The sequence below is a fragment of the Aristolochia californica genome, unplaced genomic scaffold, assembly GCF_029961685.1.
Source record: "Aristolochia californica isolate CCGP_79_NKW_82.1479 unplaced genomic scaffold, dmAriCali1.0.hap1 SCAF_7, whole genome shotgun sequence".
Taxonomy (NCBI): domain Eukaryota; kingdom Viridiplantae; phylum Streptophyta; class Magnoliopsida; order Piperales; family Aristolochiaceae; genus Aristolochia; species Aristolochia californica.
The window spans coordinates 37,417,422-37,434,874 of NW_027182268.1; the positions used below are offsets into that span (position 1 = coordinate 37,417,422).

Sequence of the window (17,453 nt, forward strand, 5' to 3'; positions counted from 1 at the left end):
TCGATACTTGCACGAAGATGTCCCTCTAGGATTGGGCTTCATAAATGTTTTGAAAACTATCAATGCAGTTGAGTTTGAATGGACAAGTATAGGCTTGGCGGCCCATGATTTATGAAATGACGAGTGATAAGGGGAACTTTGGCCTTCTTTACATTGAAAGAATGAAACAGTGCAAATGGTCCGAACCTAATTCCAGGTTTTCATTTTGTTTTCCTATGACGGTACAAATGGTCTCTTAAAGAAAAAGAGAAAAAACACAAGTCCCTTGCTTTTTCGTTCATGGGTAAGACAAAACCTTATGTTCTGAATAGGGATGAAGAAAGAAAGGAAAAACAGGATACACTTAATCTTGAGATGTTCAAGATACAAGATTTATCATGAAAACTTGTCGCAAAAACAGAAAAAAAGATGAAAGGAGAGTGAGAATGGAAATTAAATTCCCAATTCTTGATTGTGGAAGGAAGAAATCTTTAAATTTTCTTGAGAGAGAAAATAGTTCTACAAAGAGAGAGAGCGAGAGAGAGAAGCAATGGGTTTTTGTTCCATTAGGGTCCAATCACCAGCTTATCTGCTTCAATGCCAAGGAACACTTTCCACATATGGATCAAGTATAGCTTGCCCTTAATAGTTACAACTGCGTTCTTCTTTTTTTATTACACCATAAATCATATCTTGGCATGGAACAGTTCCAGTTCAACTATTCAAACTAGTGCTTGGACATGGTGGAGCATGAATCCCACAAGACTGCTCAATTTCATTAATAAAAAACTACCAGAAGGATCAAATGGAAACAAAAGTACAAATATATCCAGATTCACCATACCTTGGGTATATCCTCCATGACATATTTGCCACTAGGCTTGAGATCTGCTAGCAAGGGAACTTCGTCACTAACCCTCTGAAAATCATCTAGTGTCAAATCAAGACCAGCAGACCTGCAAAAACCCACTCAATGAATAGGTGGCAGAAAGAGAATTCTTCCATTTATATATGGATAACATCACCATAGTTACTACCTTGCAATAGCAATCAAATGCAACACTGCATTGGTGGATCCCCGTAGAGCCATAACAATTACCATTGCATTCCTTAATGACTTCCTGGTAATTATATTCCGTGGCTTCAAATCCATTTTTAGGAGCTCCAAAAGATAATGCCCAGCATTATAGCACTCTAGCAATTTCATCTTGTCTTCAGCTGGTGTTGAAGAGCTATTCCACATACAAAAACGAAATAAAAAGCAAACAAGGAGAAATACACAAAAAAATTTAATAGAACTCTGAGCACATATTAAGCCCAAAATGGGATGTTATCAATTGAAGTCCATAAAGATACCGAAGTGTGACTGATGATACCTCCCAGGAAGTGACATACCCATCACTTCAATAGCAGAAGCCATGGTATTAGCTGTATACATTCCTCCACAAGCCCCTGCTCCAGGACAAGAATTCTGAATAACATTCATTCTCTGTTCGTCAGTGATGGAACCGCTAACATACCCTCCATATGCCTACAAATTATGAAAGAATACTCAAAGCATGTTACCAGTCACCAGTTTTGTTCTTTGCTTCACAAGAAACTACAGATAAAGTACCACAGACACCCTCCATAAAATAATACATATCTTCACAGTTCCTAAGAGGTCAGCACCTACATTTCCATGAGCAGTAAGTATTTTGAACTGAGTAAATTGGTGATTTGTAAGTATTTCGGACTGAGCAAATTGCTGATTGAGTCAGCTTAACTCTCAGATATATGCGTTATCAGAACACACATAACTACAGGATAATAACTGCAAACCTAGTTCCTAAACTAGAAGAGAAGGAACAATATGTCCCACAATCACATCTAAAAAGATTTACTATTACATATTTTTTGAAAGTCAAAAGACAGGCTTTTGGTTTTCTCCACTAAGTTGAGCATTGACAGAGAAATAGAGATCAGCATACCTGAAAAGCCGAGACTATATCATAGGTGTGGCCTTTATCGACTAATTTTTTATAACATTCTTAGCATAAATGAATTGTTCATGAAGAGAGGAGAAGCTGAAGAAAGGTTACTTAAGAGACAGCCTTTCTGTTATGCTCCTCAACCTGTCATTTTACTGTTGACACTTCCAACTGTATTAGAAAGTTTCTAGTAGAGTAAAACCATGCAAGGTGGGAGAAATGGGCAGGTCAATCTGCACACAAGGTTGTAGGATGGATGTCTTGTTTGCTCCAACAACCTTTAGTCCCTGCCTAAAACCACAATTTGCCCACCACATTTCAACAACACCCCAGCAGACCAATATAATGCTCAGCCGCTCCCACTCTCCTATGTTAATTCCCATTACTGGGCAATCCTTCATAAAATATCTCCTGTTATTCAGCTTTCTGGTTTCTCTCGCTTTACATCTCTGCTTTTTTATGACAATTGGAAATTTTGGAACTGGAATACGGTTAGCATGAATCTGTGACAGCAAATGGATTCTTTAAACACAATAGGAAATAGTTAATTACAGGGAAGCGATCAGAGAATCTTAACATGTCTACCAAATGAAAGAGAGTTTCCAATAGAGAAAAGCAGGACAATACAAAGTCTTGTAAAATAGTTCTATCCCAGGACCTTGGTGTTAAAAGTTACTGAAAAAGTGCAAAACAGGGACAGTGGTTATGTTTAACCTGACATAAGATATGAATTCTTTAGACATAGGTATAACTAGAAGTTACCAGAGAACCTTTGCCATGTTAAAAGAGTTTAGACGTCCAATCAAGGAAAGCAGGAAACACAGCCAACTCACAGAAATAGTTTTATTCCCAGATTCTTGGGTGTTAATTGTTACTGAAGAAAGAGGGTGCACTAGTAAGTAGTACAAACATACATCAGTTCACCCGATTCATATCTGTGAAGAATGTTCAAGCATAAAAAAGCAGGCACTTCAAGCATCCAAGGTAGTTTTGAAGGCTCTTTCTCGTCATTTAAAAAAAATAATAGTAATGAATCATACTTTTAAAAGCCTAGTAAGAAGTCAAGAGCTTATTTTACTCAAACTCCCATTTCTTTGATTTTTCTTAAAAATCTCTGGATCCTTTTTGTTATAGACCATAGATTAAAAACATGGAAACTCTTACTTGCCTGGAGACTTATTGCCCGCACCATACATAAAAATATTCCCATGGTGTCTTTTAAAAAGGAGAATTCTTACTTGAGACCGGTTGCAGTTGAGAAGTATAAATTGTTCTTGTGAAAGAATGAGTTTTAGGGTTTTGGAGAAGGATGAGGAGAAAGAGAGAAGAGATGGAGAAACCAAAGTCTCAAAATAACTCCGTGTGGAGGTCGAGCTCGAACCCCAATGTTATTTATAGGGGTTATGATTTAAAAATTACAGAAATACCCCTATCACTTAAAAAACACGTAATCCCTTATATCTCCCTACATACTTGTCCAAATTACATAAAAATTGAACTAGAGATAAAACAAAGTGAATAGAGTATAGTGTAGTTGCTAGACTTTGTGGAGAACATGAAATGATGAAATTGCCCTTCATTTGATTTTCTAACAGTTCTAAGTTCTGTGGTTTGGTGACTGAGTCAATTGATCACTCCTTGTTGCTTTGTTCATTTGCTAATGAGGTCTGGAAATCATTTCTGAGAAGGTCTAGGCTTCACAGGTCTAGGCTTCACATAGGTATGCTATGCCTTCCTCTCAGAATTCATTTACAATGGCTTTCATCATACTTCTACCCAAGCTGGGTATTTTATTGTGACACATAGCGTTAGTGGTTGTGTCTTGGTGCCTAGGTTGGAAAGGAACAATCTCACGTGGTCTAAAAGATCAGGTTCAATTGGAGAAGTAACTGAGAAGGCTGTGCAGTTGATTCATGATTTTCATGAGTGCTGTGGCCACTATAAGGCAAAATTGGAAAACACTTGCCTCCTGCTCTCCCCTCTAAGACCAGTTATTTTATCATCTTAGGCCCCTCTCTCAGATAGTTAAGATTGTAGCTGTCTTCGGAATCTAGGTCCTTCTGGGTATGTTAGAGTCATCTAGGATCACAACAGCGTCTCTTTTTATCCATTTCCCTTGGATTTTCAGGCTCTACTTCTGCCAAGGTGCATGGCCTTTTAAATGGTCTGAAGATCTATCAACTGCATTTCTCAGATCCAGCGGTAGCGGAGGGGAATTTAACACAGCCATATCTTTGGGCTAAGGGTGAAAACAAGTACATGTGGAGGTTTGATCAGCAGTTCATCCAAATTGAGAAATAAGCTAGGTCAATACAGATTGAACAGTCTCACATTCCCATTAGGCAAAATAAGCAGCGGATCATTTTGCTAAGTTGGGGAATTCTCAGCAGAATTTAGCTCTTTCTACAAAGTCTGGCTAAGTCTATTTTTCAATTCTGTGTTGTTTGACAGCCTCTTGTTGGCTTGTTTTATTCTTTTTTGCTAGTGGGCTCCTTGCCCTTGCTGTTTTTCTTTTTTCTTAATAAAATCTTCAACTTTTCAAAAAAAAAAAAAAAAAAAGGAAAGGAAAGGAAACTCAGTTTGGTTTCTTATGGATGCAAATTAACTTCAAGATCAGGTTAATATATATGCCGATCCATAGATAGACACAGCATATTAAGCAAGGGATACACATTTAGCTATTAATAATTACTAAAGAGCAGATATTTGAAAATATTACAATAAGAGCTTTTATTGAAAAAAATCACAAACATGCATCTAATTAGGGTTTTTACAGTTTGAAAAATATCACACTATCGATGTATGACTCTTAATATCTAGTTGCAAAATTTTGATAAACCTATGAAGATACTAATAGATCAAATGAAAAATAAAATGACAAAATTGGTTTATGATATATAAATAACTTGGCTGCTCCCAATTCTTGTGTTAACTCAGATCAACTATTTTATAGTCAGTTCCTAAACTCAGTGAGCCAACTAAAAAATTGTTTATGAAACAAGTTTAGTGAAAGTCACTTGGTTTTCTGCTGATCTGTCTTGGGCAAGTCAGAGAGACTTGGACTGATTTTCAGACCAAAGGGATAGACTGAATAATTAGGATCTTGAACAAAAAAATACATGGAAGAAAGTTCAGATATATTGCATATTACATACCTTGATATAGGGATCTCAGTAGATCTCCTTGAGATGCTATGAGTGAATTGCATATCCATAAAACAAGAGATGGAACTCTAGCCTTAAAATCTGAAAACTACAATCAACTGCGGGTGATTGATAACCCATGGATCAAAGACTTACATGTAAGATTGTTTGGTAGAATACCCAACTTCAACATCCTCTCATAAAGTTCTAATGACTTTTTTACATTGCCATTCTCACAAAAGACTTGTATAAGAGCATTATAACTTCCTGTATCATGAAAATGAAAACTCTCAGAAAAGTAATTCAAAAGGTACTCTGCTTTCCCAACATCCATCTGTTTGCAAAAGCCATTAACCAAATCTGTACAAATCACAGAATCTGGAGTAACACCTAACTCAGCCATCTCCTTCATCAGCTCTTCTCCTTCAGTACATCTTCCCAATCGACATAAACACCCTATAAGAGCCCTATAAATGGCCAAATCAGGTCTGATATCTTTCTCATTCATCTCACTCTTCAATGCAAAAGCCTCAATTACATTATCGCATCTGCAAAAAGATTCAATTAACATATTGTAGACCATCAAATTGGGCTGGTATGCATTTTGCAGCATTCTATTGAAGATACTTTTTGCTGCATTTGGCTTATCCCCTTCGCACAGACAACTCAACAGATATGAATAAACATAATTTGAGATAGGCACCCCAGATTTCCAGAGCTGATTGATTAAATTCACAGAAGAAACCAATCGGCCACATTTTCTGTGAACTTCGATAAGTTTAATACAAGTGAAACTATTGGGCATCAAACCACATCCAATCATCTCATATAATAAAGATCTGGATTCTCGTAACTTCCCTTGCTTGGAGTATCCAAGAATAAGTGAATGATATGGATGTTCATCGGGCTGATGACCTCTATGAATCATCCTGTGAAATAACAGATGAGCCTCTTTTAACTGCCCAGATTTACAGAGACCATTCACTAATGCTGTATAAGTAACCAGATCAGGTGTTACATCTCTCCTGTACATAATCTTGTAAAGGTAGAATGCATCATCCAGTCTACCTTTCTTGCAGTAGCTATCAATCAAAGTGTTGTAGGTCACCACATCTGGATTAAACCCTTTTTCTTCCATTTTCTCCAAGAAGTCTCTCACTTTAACCACATCACCTTCTTTGCATAATGCATGCGTTAGTATGTTAAAAGTGTAAGAATTCAAAGAGACACCAATTATCTCCATCTCCTTAAAAATATCCCAACACAAAGCAACTGAATTAGTCTTTAGTGAGCCGCTTAAAAGACAATTACAGGCGGTAATATTAGGAACAAAACCAATATTTATTATTTTTTTAAATGCCTTGTGCCCGTCTTTAGTATTCCCATTCTTGACATATGCCTTAATAAGCATGTCAAGTACAGCAGGGTTTGAGTTACAGTCCTCACTCGAAGCTATCAGGTTGTCTAAAATGTCCAAATTCTGGGACTTGCGTACTAACTCTGATAACAGACTCATTGCCAGTGAAAATTCGCGAGACCACGCCAAGATGTGGACTAGGATACAGTAGTTTTGAGTGTCGGGACAACGACCCGCTCTATTTTTAGCGTAATCAAAGAAAGCAAGAGCTGTGAGAGGATCCGACTGCAGTCTGAGCAAGATTTGAGAGATCTGAGGAGAACCCAGAAGCGCAAAGAGGTGAGCTTGTTCTTCAAGGATTGAACTTTTATCCTCCCCAGTCTTCTGTTTAAGCGAGGAGCAGATACGGCTGACTACACTTGATAACTGAGATTGGGGGAGGAAGGGGGAGAGGAGATTGGAAATTGATGTTTTGGCTCCTTGTGTCTGGGCTTGAAGAGCCGGAGAATGGAAGGCTCTGGGAAGAAAAATGAGGTTTTGGACGACGGGCCTCGGTTGCGAAAGGAGAGAAGTAATAAAACTTCGATGCATCTGTTGCAGAGAAATTTACCTGTTCTTGGCGTTAAATTTATCGTGGAGGAGGATGGCGATCCGCAAGGTTCAATACAGAGAGAATGCCTCCAATGCTCCCTGAACCAACTGACCATGGCTAGCTGCCCAATCCATCAAGCAACACTGCAAGTTTCAGAAAAACGAATTAAACAAACCGAGTCGGTTTGAGCGGGTCAAGCTTGGTTAGTTTTCGGCTCGGCTCGATGCTCTTTCATCATTTTTCCCATCTATGAAGGCTGTTTAAGTCATTTTAAAAACAGAGTCTGGGATGGTTTTTTGGCGGATATAAAATGAAAATCAACCACTTGCAAAGTTGCAAGGATACAGAAACCAGATGAATCAACCAATGGAATCCAGTAACAGTCCAAGTTTTAAGAATCTTACCAAATCAAAAGCAATTTCAAAGGCATATTAAGCTTTCGGTGACCGGAAAATGCGAAGTTCTCCTGCTTTTTGAGATCCTATAATTCGCTTTGATCCTAATCAAATCTAATTCCCAGTCCCATTAAAAGTAATTTGTATATCATTTACTTTCGGTTTCTGGTTCGCATTGCTGACATTTCTTCGAATGCGTCATAACTTGTGACATACGCTTACGCTTCCTCGGTTGAGTTATCATATCAATGGGGTCATGGAGCTCTATAGAATTTCATCTAGCCCACGTGAAAACTGAAAATGGGTAAAAAGGCTGCATAAATTATATATAAGAGCCTGTTCCATAGCTCATTACAACCATGTTTTTGAAAACCAGAGTTCTAATGGCGGGTGAAACTTCTCCTTAGCCTTTCTGCGGTCTCGGAGCCCCGTGTTTGATGTTATCATTTGTGGGATAATCAGGTAAGACGACTCGGAAACCTCAACTTCGAGTTTGCTTGAGATTTGTGGCTTCTTTTTACACTTCGTTGCCCAGTCTACTTGTAGTTCCTCTCGTATACAAATGTATTTCTCTGGGGTCTTCGTTTATGCTGGAATCATTTGGGAAATGAATTTCATATTCGTCGGACGAGAGAAAGTTGCTGTTTATTTATGATTTCAGATTTCTCTCGGTGCTTCTTTTGAATTTCTTCTAACTTTACGAAAGCTTTTTCCTCTCCGAGATGGTTTAAAATAAAGTTGCTGCTTATGTTACCTTAACTCAGAGCCGGGAGGCGATGAAGGTTTGAAGCAATTCAGACATAGGATCATCTCACAAAATCTTTTCTGCTCCTGTTTTGGGTTGTCATGTATCTCCATCTTGCTATGGCAAAAGATTGGAGAAGATCGCGTTTTGTTCTTTGGTAAAATGTCATCTCTGTTTTGCTGTGGCATTGCTTACAGGGTTGGCCTTCAAGAACGCCGCCAATATTTGATCTTACAAGTGATATCACTTCTTTCTACCGAATAAATGAAATTTTCTAGCATTGCACTTGGGTCCCAGCAGTGCGCTAGCGGCAAGTCCTTCCTGTAGAATGTACAAGTTGTGGGAATGGATTTCAGCTTCAAATATTGAGTTCTTAAGGTTCTAGCCATTTCTGAGATTTAAATTTTGGTGGGCGTGATTTCGGTCATTGGCATGGTTCATTGGATGGATTTTTCTAAACCGACGACCTAACAACTTCAACACACAGACCTCTTATGTTCTAGATCTTAATTTTCCTGGTAACAGTGTCCTTGAAAATACAGGATTTTGTTTAACCGGTTTGATCATTTATTTGTCTTTCTCTCACCTACAGAGCTTTCTGATTTTCAAGATAGAGGCTCCGGACCCAGCAAATAGGAGATGGAACAAGAAAGCAGTTTGATATGCAAGAAACTAAAGTTCATGACTTCATTGCAACAGGTATGCATGGTTTACTGCAAGAACGAGCACAATATGATGAACGTAAAGTGAGCAACAATTTGTGTAGGTAGGAGATATACCAAAACAAAATAAATCATTGAGATCTTGAATATTGTTACAGCCATTTTGTTGTTGCTGCTATAAAAATCCTTCAAATTTGTGTTCTTAACTCCTCTCTGTTTAACTTGGCTATTTGAAGAAAAAATTGTGCATCTGAAAGAAACGCATAATCCCATCATGTTCATAATCTTTTGTATTTTATCATTATGTCCGTCTCCTTGTACAGGATAATCCTCGTCCCTTGGGTTTGATGTTGAGAAAAACACCTTCATTCTTGAGCCTCTTGGAAACCAAGCTCTCCTATGAAAGAATTTCATGTACTGAGCCTAGAAAGAAGGAGAGATACAGTGTCATTGCTCAAGGGATTAATAAGAAGATAAAGGCCTCTAATTTTTCAGCCTCACTCCTACAAATTGGTTCATGGGAGGTAGTACTATTAACATCTCATTTGAATTAATGATTTACCAGATCTTTGCTATGAAGAAAGAGTTTGTTTTAAAATTTCATAATGGTAGAGTATCTTCAATCAATTAAAATGTTGAGCACCATTTTAATGTTTTGCTTAGAATAATATTCTTCAGCTGCATGCTTTTCAATGTTGACCCTTGATTGCCGATTAGGTTCTGCTGCCACCTGGTCTTCTATTATATTTATTTGTTTAGACAGTTTCAAACCGCATGGATTTTTATTGTCTTTTATTTACTTTTTTTCATTTTTTTTGGTTTGCTGTAACTCTTTTGCAGCGAGTCTCCAGATATGAAGGGCAACTGGTGGCCAAGTGTTACTATGCAAAGAAAAAACTTGTCTGGGAGTTCCTGGATCAGGGACTGAAGAACAAAGTGGAGTTTTTGTGGTCTGATATTGCTTCACTGAAAGCAACTTTTGATGTAAATAAACCAGACACACTCGAGATTGAGGTATTATTGTCTATCTTTCAGATGAAATCAATTTTATATCCAAAGAAATTTAATCCCTCTGCCTCGAAGCTGATGTGTTCATTTTCATCTCAGGTTTTTCTCTGTAACTGGCCAAATAATCATTCAAATTTTTGCAGTTGTTAGCCCAGCCCTATTTCTTCAAAGAGACAAACCCACAACCAAGGAAACATACTTTATGGAAAACTACTGATGATTTTACTAATGGACAGGCATCCATTTGTAGGTAAGAACTGCTTCTAATTGAGACCCCTTCTTTTACATTTGCTGTTCTCTTCACCGGCTTACAGATCATAAGCCATTTTATTCACCAGCACCAGATTGTAAGGAATTCTAGTAACCTAAACTAAATGAAAGATTAAAAGTCAATTGAAGACGCCTCATCATGTATAATGGTCCTCGTTTTTTGTTTCTTCTTTTTCATTGGCCTCTTCCTTTTTGGCATTATGCTTATTCATTTTGTTACTAGTGATACTTGGGTTCTTGAAGAAGATTTCGAATTCTAATAGACTGTTTCGTACTCTTAAACAACTCTTGCAATGAAAAACTATTTGGTCTTTTGAACAAACTGTTAGTACCATGCCTCTGTGGTCCACATATTTAAATGAGGAAAAGAAGGCTGAGGGATTTATCCAATATCCTTTGTCTTGGAGCGTTACCTTCTTTTTCTGTTTTTTCGTAAAGTAATTTGGACCCTGTTTTGGACATAATAAAGACCTTAAAGTGTTTCTTTATAACTTACTGTTTCAGCAGAATTGTATCACTAAAAGATGAAAAGTGGTACATGGACCTGCTTTGAACACCTGATAGTGATTTATATAGATGCTAATCATATGAAACTTGCAGTAGCATGAATTTGAGGTTTGGATCTTGACTCCCATGTTGGTTGGACTTATCTCAGTGACCAAAACTGGAGCAAATGGATAACTACTTGAAAATACTAATCTAACAACAACTAAGGCTCTTTCTGATCCTCATTTTAGTAATACATTAATCTCTCGATGTTCTATTGAAGTTTTCTGTCATCACACACCTCTGTTCTTGCATTGTAATGTACTGTTTTGATGTCAGGAGGCACTTTCTCCAATTCCCTCAAGGTGGTCTGCAAAAGCACTATGAGAAGCTTCTAAGGTCTGACAGCAGGCTTTCATTGCTCAGCAAGAAATCTTTCCCTTCGTCGGACTCGCCATTCTTTAGCCCTAATGTTATACAACAATTTCAAAGTTCACCTTCTTATCAGTCATTTTTGTTTGGAGGGAAGAACTTGAATGATCTTAAACTGCCATTTGAGAAAGAAGCAAGCAGTGACTACACAGAGCTGTTGCATGACTCTGTCTCTAGAACTTTCTCAGTTCTTCAGCATCCTGTTTCGCGCTCTCTTAGAACTTCTTCAGGCTCAGGTACTCCCTCACCTCTCCTCTCTGTTTCTCTCTCGGATCTTGTTATAGGAACAATGAATGGATGAGTGCTCGAAATGCCCGCTTGCTAGAGTTACTAAATGCTGTGGAGTGCAGTAAAAGAGCAGTCATTCATTGGTTCAATGAAAGAACGCCAGTTAAAACTTCTGGCCAATTTACGCTCCATTAATGGCATTAGTCGTGCAGATTAGATTATTTCTGGAATTTGACTCCTGCTCTGATACTCCGTTTTCTGATGTTTTATTTCCAGTCTGCCATAAACAATGTGCAACAGACATCTTTTTAAGAGCCATTAATTTCTTCTGTATGTGCCAGTGATCAACTTGCCTCCAGTTAAAGAGAAGCTGGAAGGGGACTTCAATCAGCAGTACTGGAGCAAAGCTCCATTCTTGCCGGCAAGATTGACAAGGATCTCCAATCTAACCACGATGGCTCCTGTACCAAGAATGATTCCTTCTGAGGTGTCCCTGACACAGGATAATAGCATGTTTGGATCTAAGATTAGCTTCCCATGCACTGAAGGAGGAGAAATAGACAACAATCCAGGGAAGGTCAATCACTGTCTGGATTATGATTGCTCTGGCATTTGTTCCAAATCATTTTGTCAGATTTTAGAAGCGCCAGCTAACCAGACTTTTATGCTTCCAGTGAGTGATCAAAGTGAGATGGACAGAACAAATGTTATGGGTTTTCATATCCTCAACAGGAATAAAAATTTTGAGCAACTGGGCTGACCTATCGGTAAATATTTCTACTGCATCATAGCTTTGCTGCTGCCTTCTGTATGAACAGTCCAGATCTGATGGTCCTGAAGGAGGTCAGAGGATTTTGTTAAAATGGACATGAGCGGAAAGGTTGTTTCTTATTATGATGCCTTTGCATTTGCTTCCTTCTGATTTCTGATGATGAATGCCAGTTAAACTCATGGTTCAGCATTTGTCTAATTCAAACAAGACCAATAATATATATATATGACACTTGAAATAGCAGTTACTAACCCGCGCTCTACGTTTTACCTAATAAACTGGTTGAGTTTGATCTGGAGCAGGAGCTAGAGAAAGAAGAGATCTGCTTCTCCCATGTAGCAGCAGCACCTCAGTTGGAATCGCTTTGGTTAATGTCAGAACTGAAAGCTTCCCCAAGAGCTAAAAACGTTGTAGGCCTGGGATTTAAAGCAGCTAGAAACTAACTCAGGGCCCTGAATCAATGGAAGCCATGAAAAACCCTGTTCCCCAAACAAACTAGTTGAGATGATGGCGATCTTCATTTATGGAACGACAAAAAGGCAAATAAATACGGAATTTGCTAAAAACGCCAAGCTGAACAAACGGACTTAAAAATACTTTTTTCTTCCAACTTAAATGCTAACAACACTAGAAATTAAACGGAGGCAAAAATACTTTTTTGTTGAAAGCACAAATAAATCTAAAAACTATAAAATAAAAATATACATTTCTTAAAATAAGTTGAATAGACACTATGAACATTGTGAATATAAAGATATTACATTTATTAGTTGACAGAAGAGGTTTCCTAAGTGGTTAATTATTTTAAAATATTTTGGAATCAATTTAACATTGTATCAGAGTAAAGTTCTCATATGTGGGTATTCATCCAAATTATTCACGTGAGGGCCTCTATCCAAATTATACACATGCATACATGTGAGGGGGATTGTTAAGGATACTCCCAAATACATTAGTGAGTATAAAGATCTTGTATTTATTAATTAGCAGAAAATGGTTCCTAAGTGGCTAATCATTTTAGAATATTTATGATTTAAATTAAAAAAATTTAACTTCAACTAAGCATTTTGGGGTGGGCCTGGACTTAATGTAAACAATTATCAAAATCATATGGAGATCTTTACTATCCTTAAACTACATTCTAGTTAGATCCTCACCGAACAGTGACGCAGCCAGATGAGGCAATGAAACGCCAACCTCCCCACAATGGACAACAAGTCTGCGACAAACTCAAGTGCATCGCACGTGCAATTCGAATACGTGTGGACTCCATTGTGGGCCCTCTCCCTTCGTTTAGTCCCTTTCATTGGGTAAGAGTGGTTGAGGGGAATTTTTGTAGGAAACGTAGGGTTTAGGGTTTAGGGTTTTTGAAAACTCAAGCATGCGTCTAGGGTCAGTTTCAACCATTTATTTAATATGTACAGGGTTAGAGCAACATGGCGATGTGGTCCATCTGCAGTCTAATCAAGTCTGACGGGAGAATCCTAACCGTCCATCCAGTATGCTACTACTGGAAGTGTGTTTTTAGTCAAAAAGGGATGGCTGGATTAGTACAATCAGGGCTTCTAGTGGGGTAGAAAGATTCTAGAACGGGCTCCACCTTCTGTATGATTTGGACCAATGATTGGACCCTCCAACTTTTCCAATTTAGCAGAATTACACGGTGAGAGAAGACTTGAATTAGGGTTTACCTCTTTCTCCCTGGTTTTGGAGAGCAAAAAAAAGGAGCCAGAAAGCATCGCTTTGCCTGCCTTTCTGTAGGTCAAAGAAAGCCTTGTTGGTGAAACCCTGTAGGCAAGCAGCAGTAAGATAGTCGAGAGAATACAGAAAGCAAATAGAGAGAGATCAGACAGGAAAATAATTAAAGCCTGTAGATGCCACCAGTTCATTCACGAGAGGCTTCTATGAGTACACATAATAAGATGGCTCTCAAGAAAACCTAAATCCAAGCATGATCTCTTCCGAAAATGAATGTTTCAAAAAGCCTACGTGATCCCAAGTCTAGGAACTGATGGATTAGCTTCCTGTGTGTTAAGAATCAGAATCTTGTGAATTGGTGGAGAGAATGATGCTTGCGCCCTTTGGTTTCACGTTCACGGCCCCACTGGGTTTGTCTTACAGGTCCCATTGACATGAAAGCAAGGTGTAAAACTCCAAAAAAGCAGATGAAAAAAACTTTTTATCTCTTCTGCTAACTATTCGCACTAGCAGGAGTTTTTTTCACGGCTACTTACAGTAGAAGCTCACCCATTGACACGAAAAATACAGTCAATCTACGTTTGCTTCTAAAAGATGTCAAGGATTTCGATATTTTAAGAAAGAGAGAGAGAGAGAGACTGTGCATAAGATAAAGTGGAAGTCGACTCTTCGTTTGTTTAATGAAAGCATTTCGGCTAATAACCAATAAAGACACTTCTAATCATTGAACCACATTGCTAATTAATAGTTAACTTAATTAGGTTCCACACGCGGCGTTTTGCTGGAAAAAAAAGAATCCTTCCAAGGCATGCTTAGATCACACGAGCCCTTGGAAGTGGAGGAAAAAGAGGAAATAATAAAGGGCCATGGCCAGACTAAAGCCTGCTATGAGTATAGTTTTGATATAAAACGAGGAAAGTATAAATTCTAGTATGGCTTCCTTTTTTAAAGATTGGGTCTAATGATAACAGAATTATATGCGTCACAGGCTTATATGAATTTATTTGTTGGAGTCCCAAGTCGAGCACGTAAAGAAGATTCATGCACCTTCGCAGGGGAGATCATCGTTGATGATAGAAATCGTCTCTCTCCTTTTGAGATCATTGTTGATCTCACAAATCATGGCTAAATTTTCATTTTCTTTTCTATTCCAGGGATGGGAGTCATGGGCATGCAAGCAGTATTCTCGATATATATCAGACTCACATTTTGCTTAAAGAATCAGTCGGCAATCATTGTCTCTACATCTAAGATCAAGCTACTGGATTCCATATCAAATCTAAGAAGTTGATGTAGTTTAATTAATCTGAATCCCCTTTCATTGTGGTGGGTGGTATGTCAAGTAGATATATCCATTTCTTTAAAAATTGGGACCTCAATCAAGCTTCTTTCAGCTTCAATGACTATCTGAACTCCTTTTTTTGAATCATGTCGGCAATCAGGCATTATGTCTTAATTTATTATAAAAATAAAAAATAAATGCTTTAAAACAGTAAGCTTTTATAAAAAATAAAAAATAAAAAAATTACTTTGTTAGAGATAGAAATGTCTACATGAGAGCTTGCCTAACCAGGTCTCAAATATAAGCCAATTGATGATGAAAATAACCCAACAATGCCTGAAGTTCTTGTCACTAAGGACTCTAGCTACTACATAACGAGTACTCCTCCAGACAGTGCCTGTACTTGAGCCTTTTTACTGTGATTTTTTAACTTTTTATGTATGACATTTTTACTTTCAAATGTAGAGTCCAACTCTCTAAAAAATTCTCTCTGATCTGAGCCCACCCATGTGGCTATCTTTCACTTAGGGGAAGCATCTACGATTTGAAAAGTCCTTCTAAAACTAGGGCTACATCTAGCTGAAATGAAAAGATTGGATCAGTTCTGAAGCTTCAAGCTAGAAAGTCTAAAAGGTGAACTGGTAATAATTTTATAAAGGCAAATATGGTACTGGGTTGTGCAGTACTACTGCCTCTTCAACAAAAATCAACAAAGGGATCTGATGGAATTGTTCTTCGGATTTTAGCTGATCTTTGTTATATAAATTACTTCTCAAGGTACTGATCACTTCAATTCTAAATCCAATTCCAACAGTTCCTTGGGTATTTAAGATTGGGTTTTTGGGGTCCTTTGGATTTGTTAAGCTGATCAATAATTAATTTAAAACATTTGTATTATGTTTTATATAATTCTATAATGTCTGGTTTTATATGATAATGATACAAGTAAGTTTTTTTTTTTTTTTTTTTCCATTTGACTTTAACCTCTTAGACTTAAAACTCCAAGAAGCAAACCCTAGCTTTACTTTTTCCGGTCGGCTGAGGATCTGCTCTCGAATGGGCTACCGGTCAGTGTTATCCAGGTCGGCAGCACCCAAAATGAAAGATTTGGTTCATGTTCATGTCTTATTGGAGGGTCTCAGATGAAGTTTCTCTTGTATACTGTTACTGTTGTTCATTTATGACGAACAGTAATCTAGAACCAGAAGTACACAAGATATTGATTGTTTATTATTGTTGTTGTTATTGTTATTATTCAGGGAGGTTAACCATTAAGAAGAAACCAGTTAGATATAAATTGATCGAAGCTACAGAGATGGTGCTGATCTTGGGCCTTTCAGATACTGGATTAAGGCAACGAGTGGACAGCTTTCTGTTGGAGGAGACGACAATATCTCTAGCTCTGCTTCTCACAATCAGTGCATTTTCAATTCCATTTCTCCCTGTCCGTGCTCAAAAGTTGGTACAGAAACTTTCGTGACGATGACTTTGCTGTTACATAGAAGGGGAAATAGTTATACGTACACGGCACCGGATGCCATGAAGAAATTAATTTCTGTCTTCTCTACTTCAGGCTAGCCTAACTTGTTTTCTACTTCAATTTCGACTGCATGATTTGTTGATATATACTGTTTCAGTCTCGTAAGTTCAAGTACAAGTGTTGCAGAGTAAGGGACGACGAACACGAGTGATCCTCGTTTCAAAACGAAGAACGATAACGAATTTAAATCTATCTTTTTCTTTCCTTCTTTCTCCTTTTTAAAGAGCAAGCAAGCCCAAGTCTGGTCGCATTCATTTGTTAATATTTCCCATTGTCATCAGTCGATATTCATAGCTTAATTTCTTACAAACTGGGCAAGATCCAATAGTGGAATTCGTAATGAAAAAGCGATGCTTAGCCTGATGAGAAACCGTTAAGTCTCCTGGTGGTTGAATCGGGGAGAGTCGGCTTCACTTTTTCCTCAAGATATTACGCTTAAAGTTGTTGTGATGATTGATGAATAAGAATCTGCGTCGTAAATTTTGGGCGAAATTAAGGTGTTAATCTTCAATCTCCTCAAAGAGAAGAAAAGAGAAAGAGGGTCATGATCGATCTTCATCCCTGGTGGGTAACTGCAATTTTGGTGACTGAGGAGTCGCACCAGTCAAACCTCTGAGACCCAATTATGAACTGAATACTGCAGTTATCATTCTTATAAAAAGAATACGGTGTATTGTAGTATCAGGTATGAGCTTTGAGTTTTTTGTGATTCTCACGAGACGAGAAGTTGCAGGGGACATAAAGGAGATCGGTAAGGAGGATTATATATCACCCATGAAATAATTATATGTGCACTGTCACAGTCTTCCTTTTTGGTACCTCCAATTTTATTACCCTTGTCTTTTCCCTTCCATTCCTCCTCCATCACTAAATGCTCTTTGCCCCTCTCCTTCT

At 37.9% G+C, this 17,453-nt stretch overlaps 3 protein-coding genes across 3 annotated transcripts; 1 reads left to right on the top strand and 2 right to left on the bottom strand.

Annotated features, from left to right (window-relative positions):
• Positions 1 to 596: 596 nt before the first annotated feature.
• Positions 597 to 1,562, bottom strand: LOC137937473 (dihydroxy-acid dehydratase, chloroplastic-like). The gene is made up of 3 exons (XM_068782531.1): positions 1,356 to 1,562; positions 1,017 to 1,211; positions 597 to 935 (listed from the first exon to the last, which is right to left on the bottom strand). The coding sequence occupies exons 1-3, from the start codon at positions 1,463 to 1,465 to the stop codon at positions 815 to 817; spliced, it is 426 nt and encodes a 141-aa protein (XP_068638632.1). The 5' UTR covers positions 1,466 to 1,562; the 3' UTR covers positions 597 to 814.
• LOC137937403 (pentatricopeptide repeat-containing protein At5g40400) lies at positions 1,491 to 7,140 on the bottom strand. The gene is made up of 2 exons (XM_068782463.1): positions 5,249 to 7,140; positions 1,491 to 1,510 (listed from the first exon to the last, which is right to left on the bottom strand). The coding sequence occupies exons 1-2, from the start codon at positions 7,038 to 7,040 to the stop codon at positions 1,491 to 1,493; spliced, it is 1,812 nt and encodes a 603-aa protein (XP_068638564.1). The 5' UTR covers positions 7,041 to 7,140.
• Positions 7,141 to 7,809: 669 nt separating this feature from the next.
• LOC137937775 (uncharacterized) lies at positions 7,810 to 12,241 on the top strand. Its single transcript, XM_068782944.1, has 7 exons — positions 7,810 to 7,898; positions 8,774 to 8,880; positions 9,167 to 9,367; positions 9,684 to 9,857; positions 9,995 to 10,101; positions 10,947 to 11,275; positions 11,609 to 12,241. The coding sequence occupies exons 2-7, from the start codon at positions 8,821 to 8,823 to the stop codon at positions 12,025 to 12,027; spliced, it is 1,290 nt and encodes a 429-aa protein (XP_068639045.1). The 5' UTR covers positions 7,810 to 7,898; positions 8,774 to 8,820; the 3' UTR covers positions 12,028 to 12,241.
• The last annotated feature ends 5,212 nt before the right edge of the window (positions 12,242 to 17,453 follow it).

Bases quoted from the DNA above. Each gene is read 5' to 3' on its own strand.
- LOC137937473 (XM_068782531.1), bottom strand. From the start codon at position 1,465: ATGAATGTTATTCAGAATTCTTGTCCTGGAGCAGGGGCTTGTGGAGGA. The intron at 1,212-1,355 runs GTATCATCAGTC...TATGTGGAATAG, and splicing joins GGTATGTCACTTCCTGGGAG to CTCTTCAACACCAGCTGAAG. The intron at 936-1,016 runs GTAGTAACTATG...GGGTTTTTGCAG, and splicing joins CATTTGATTGCTATTGCAAG to GTCTGCTGGTCTTGATTTGA.
- LOC137937403 (XM_068782463.1), bottom strand. From the start codon at position 7,040: ATGCATCGAAGTTTTATTACTTCTCTCCTTTCGCAACCGAGGCCCGTC. The intron at 1,511-5,248 runs GTAAGTCTTTGA...CATAATTTGTAG, and splicing joins TCTACCAAACAATCTTACAT to GCATATGGAGGGTATGTTAG.
- LOC137937775 (XM_068782944.1), top strand. From the start codon at position 8,821: ATGGAACAAGAAAGCAGTTTGATATGCAAGAAACTAAAGTTCATGACT. The intron at 8,881-9,166 runs GTATGCATGGTT...CTCCTTGTACAG, and splicing joins TCATGACTTCATTGCAACAG to GATAATCCTCGTCCCTTGGG. The intron at 10,102-10,946 runs GTAAGAACTGCT...TTTTGATGTCAG, and splicing joins GGACAGGCATCCATTTGTAG to GAGGCACTTTCTCCAATTCC.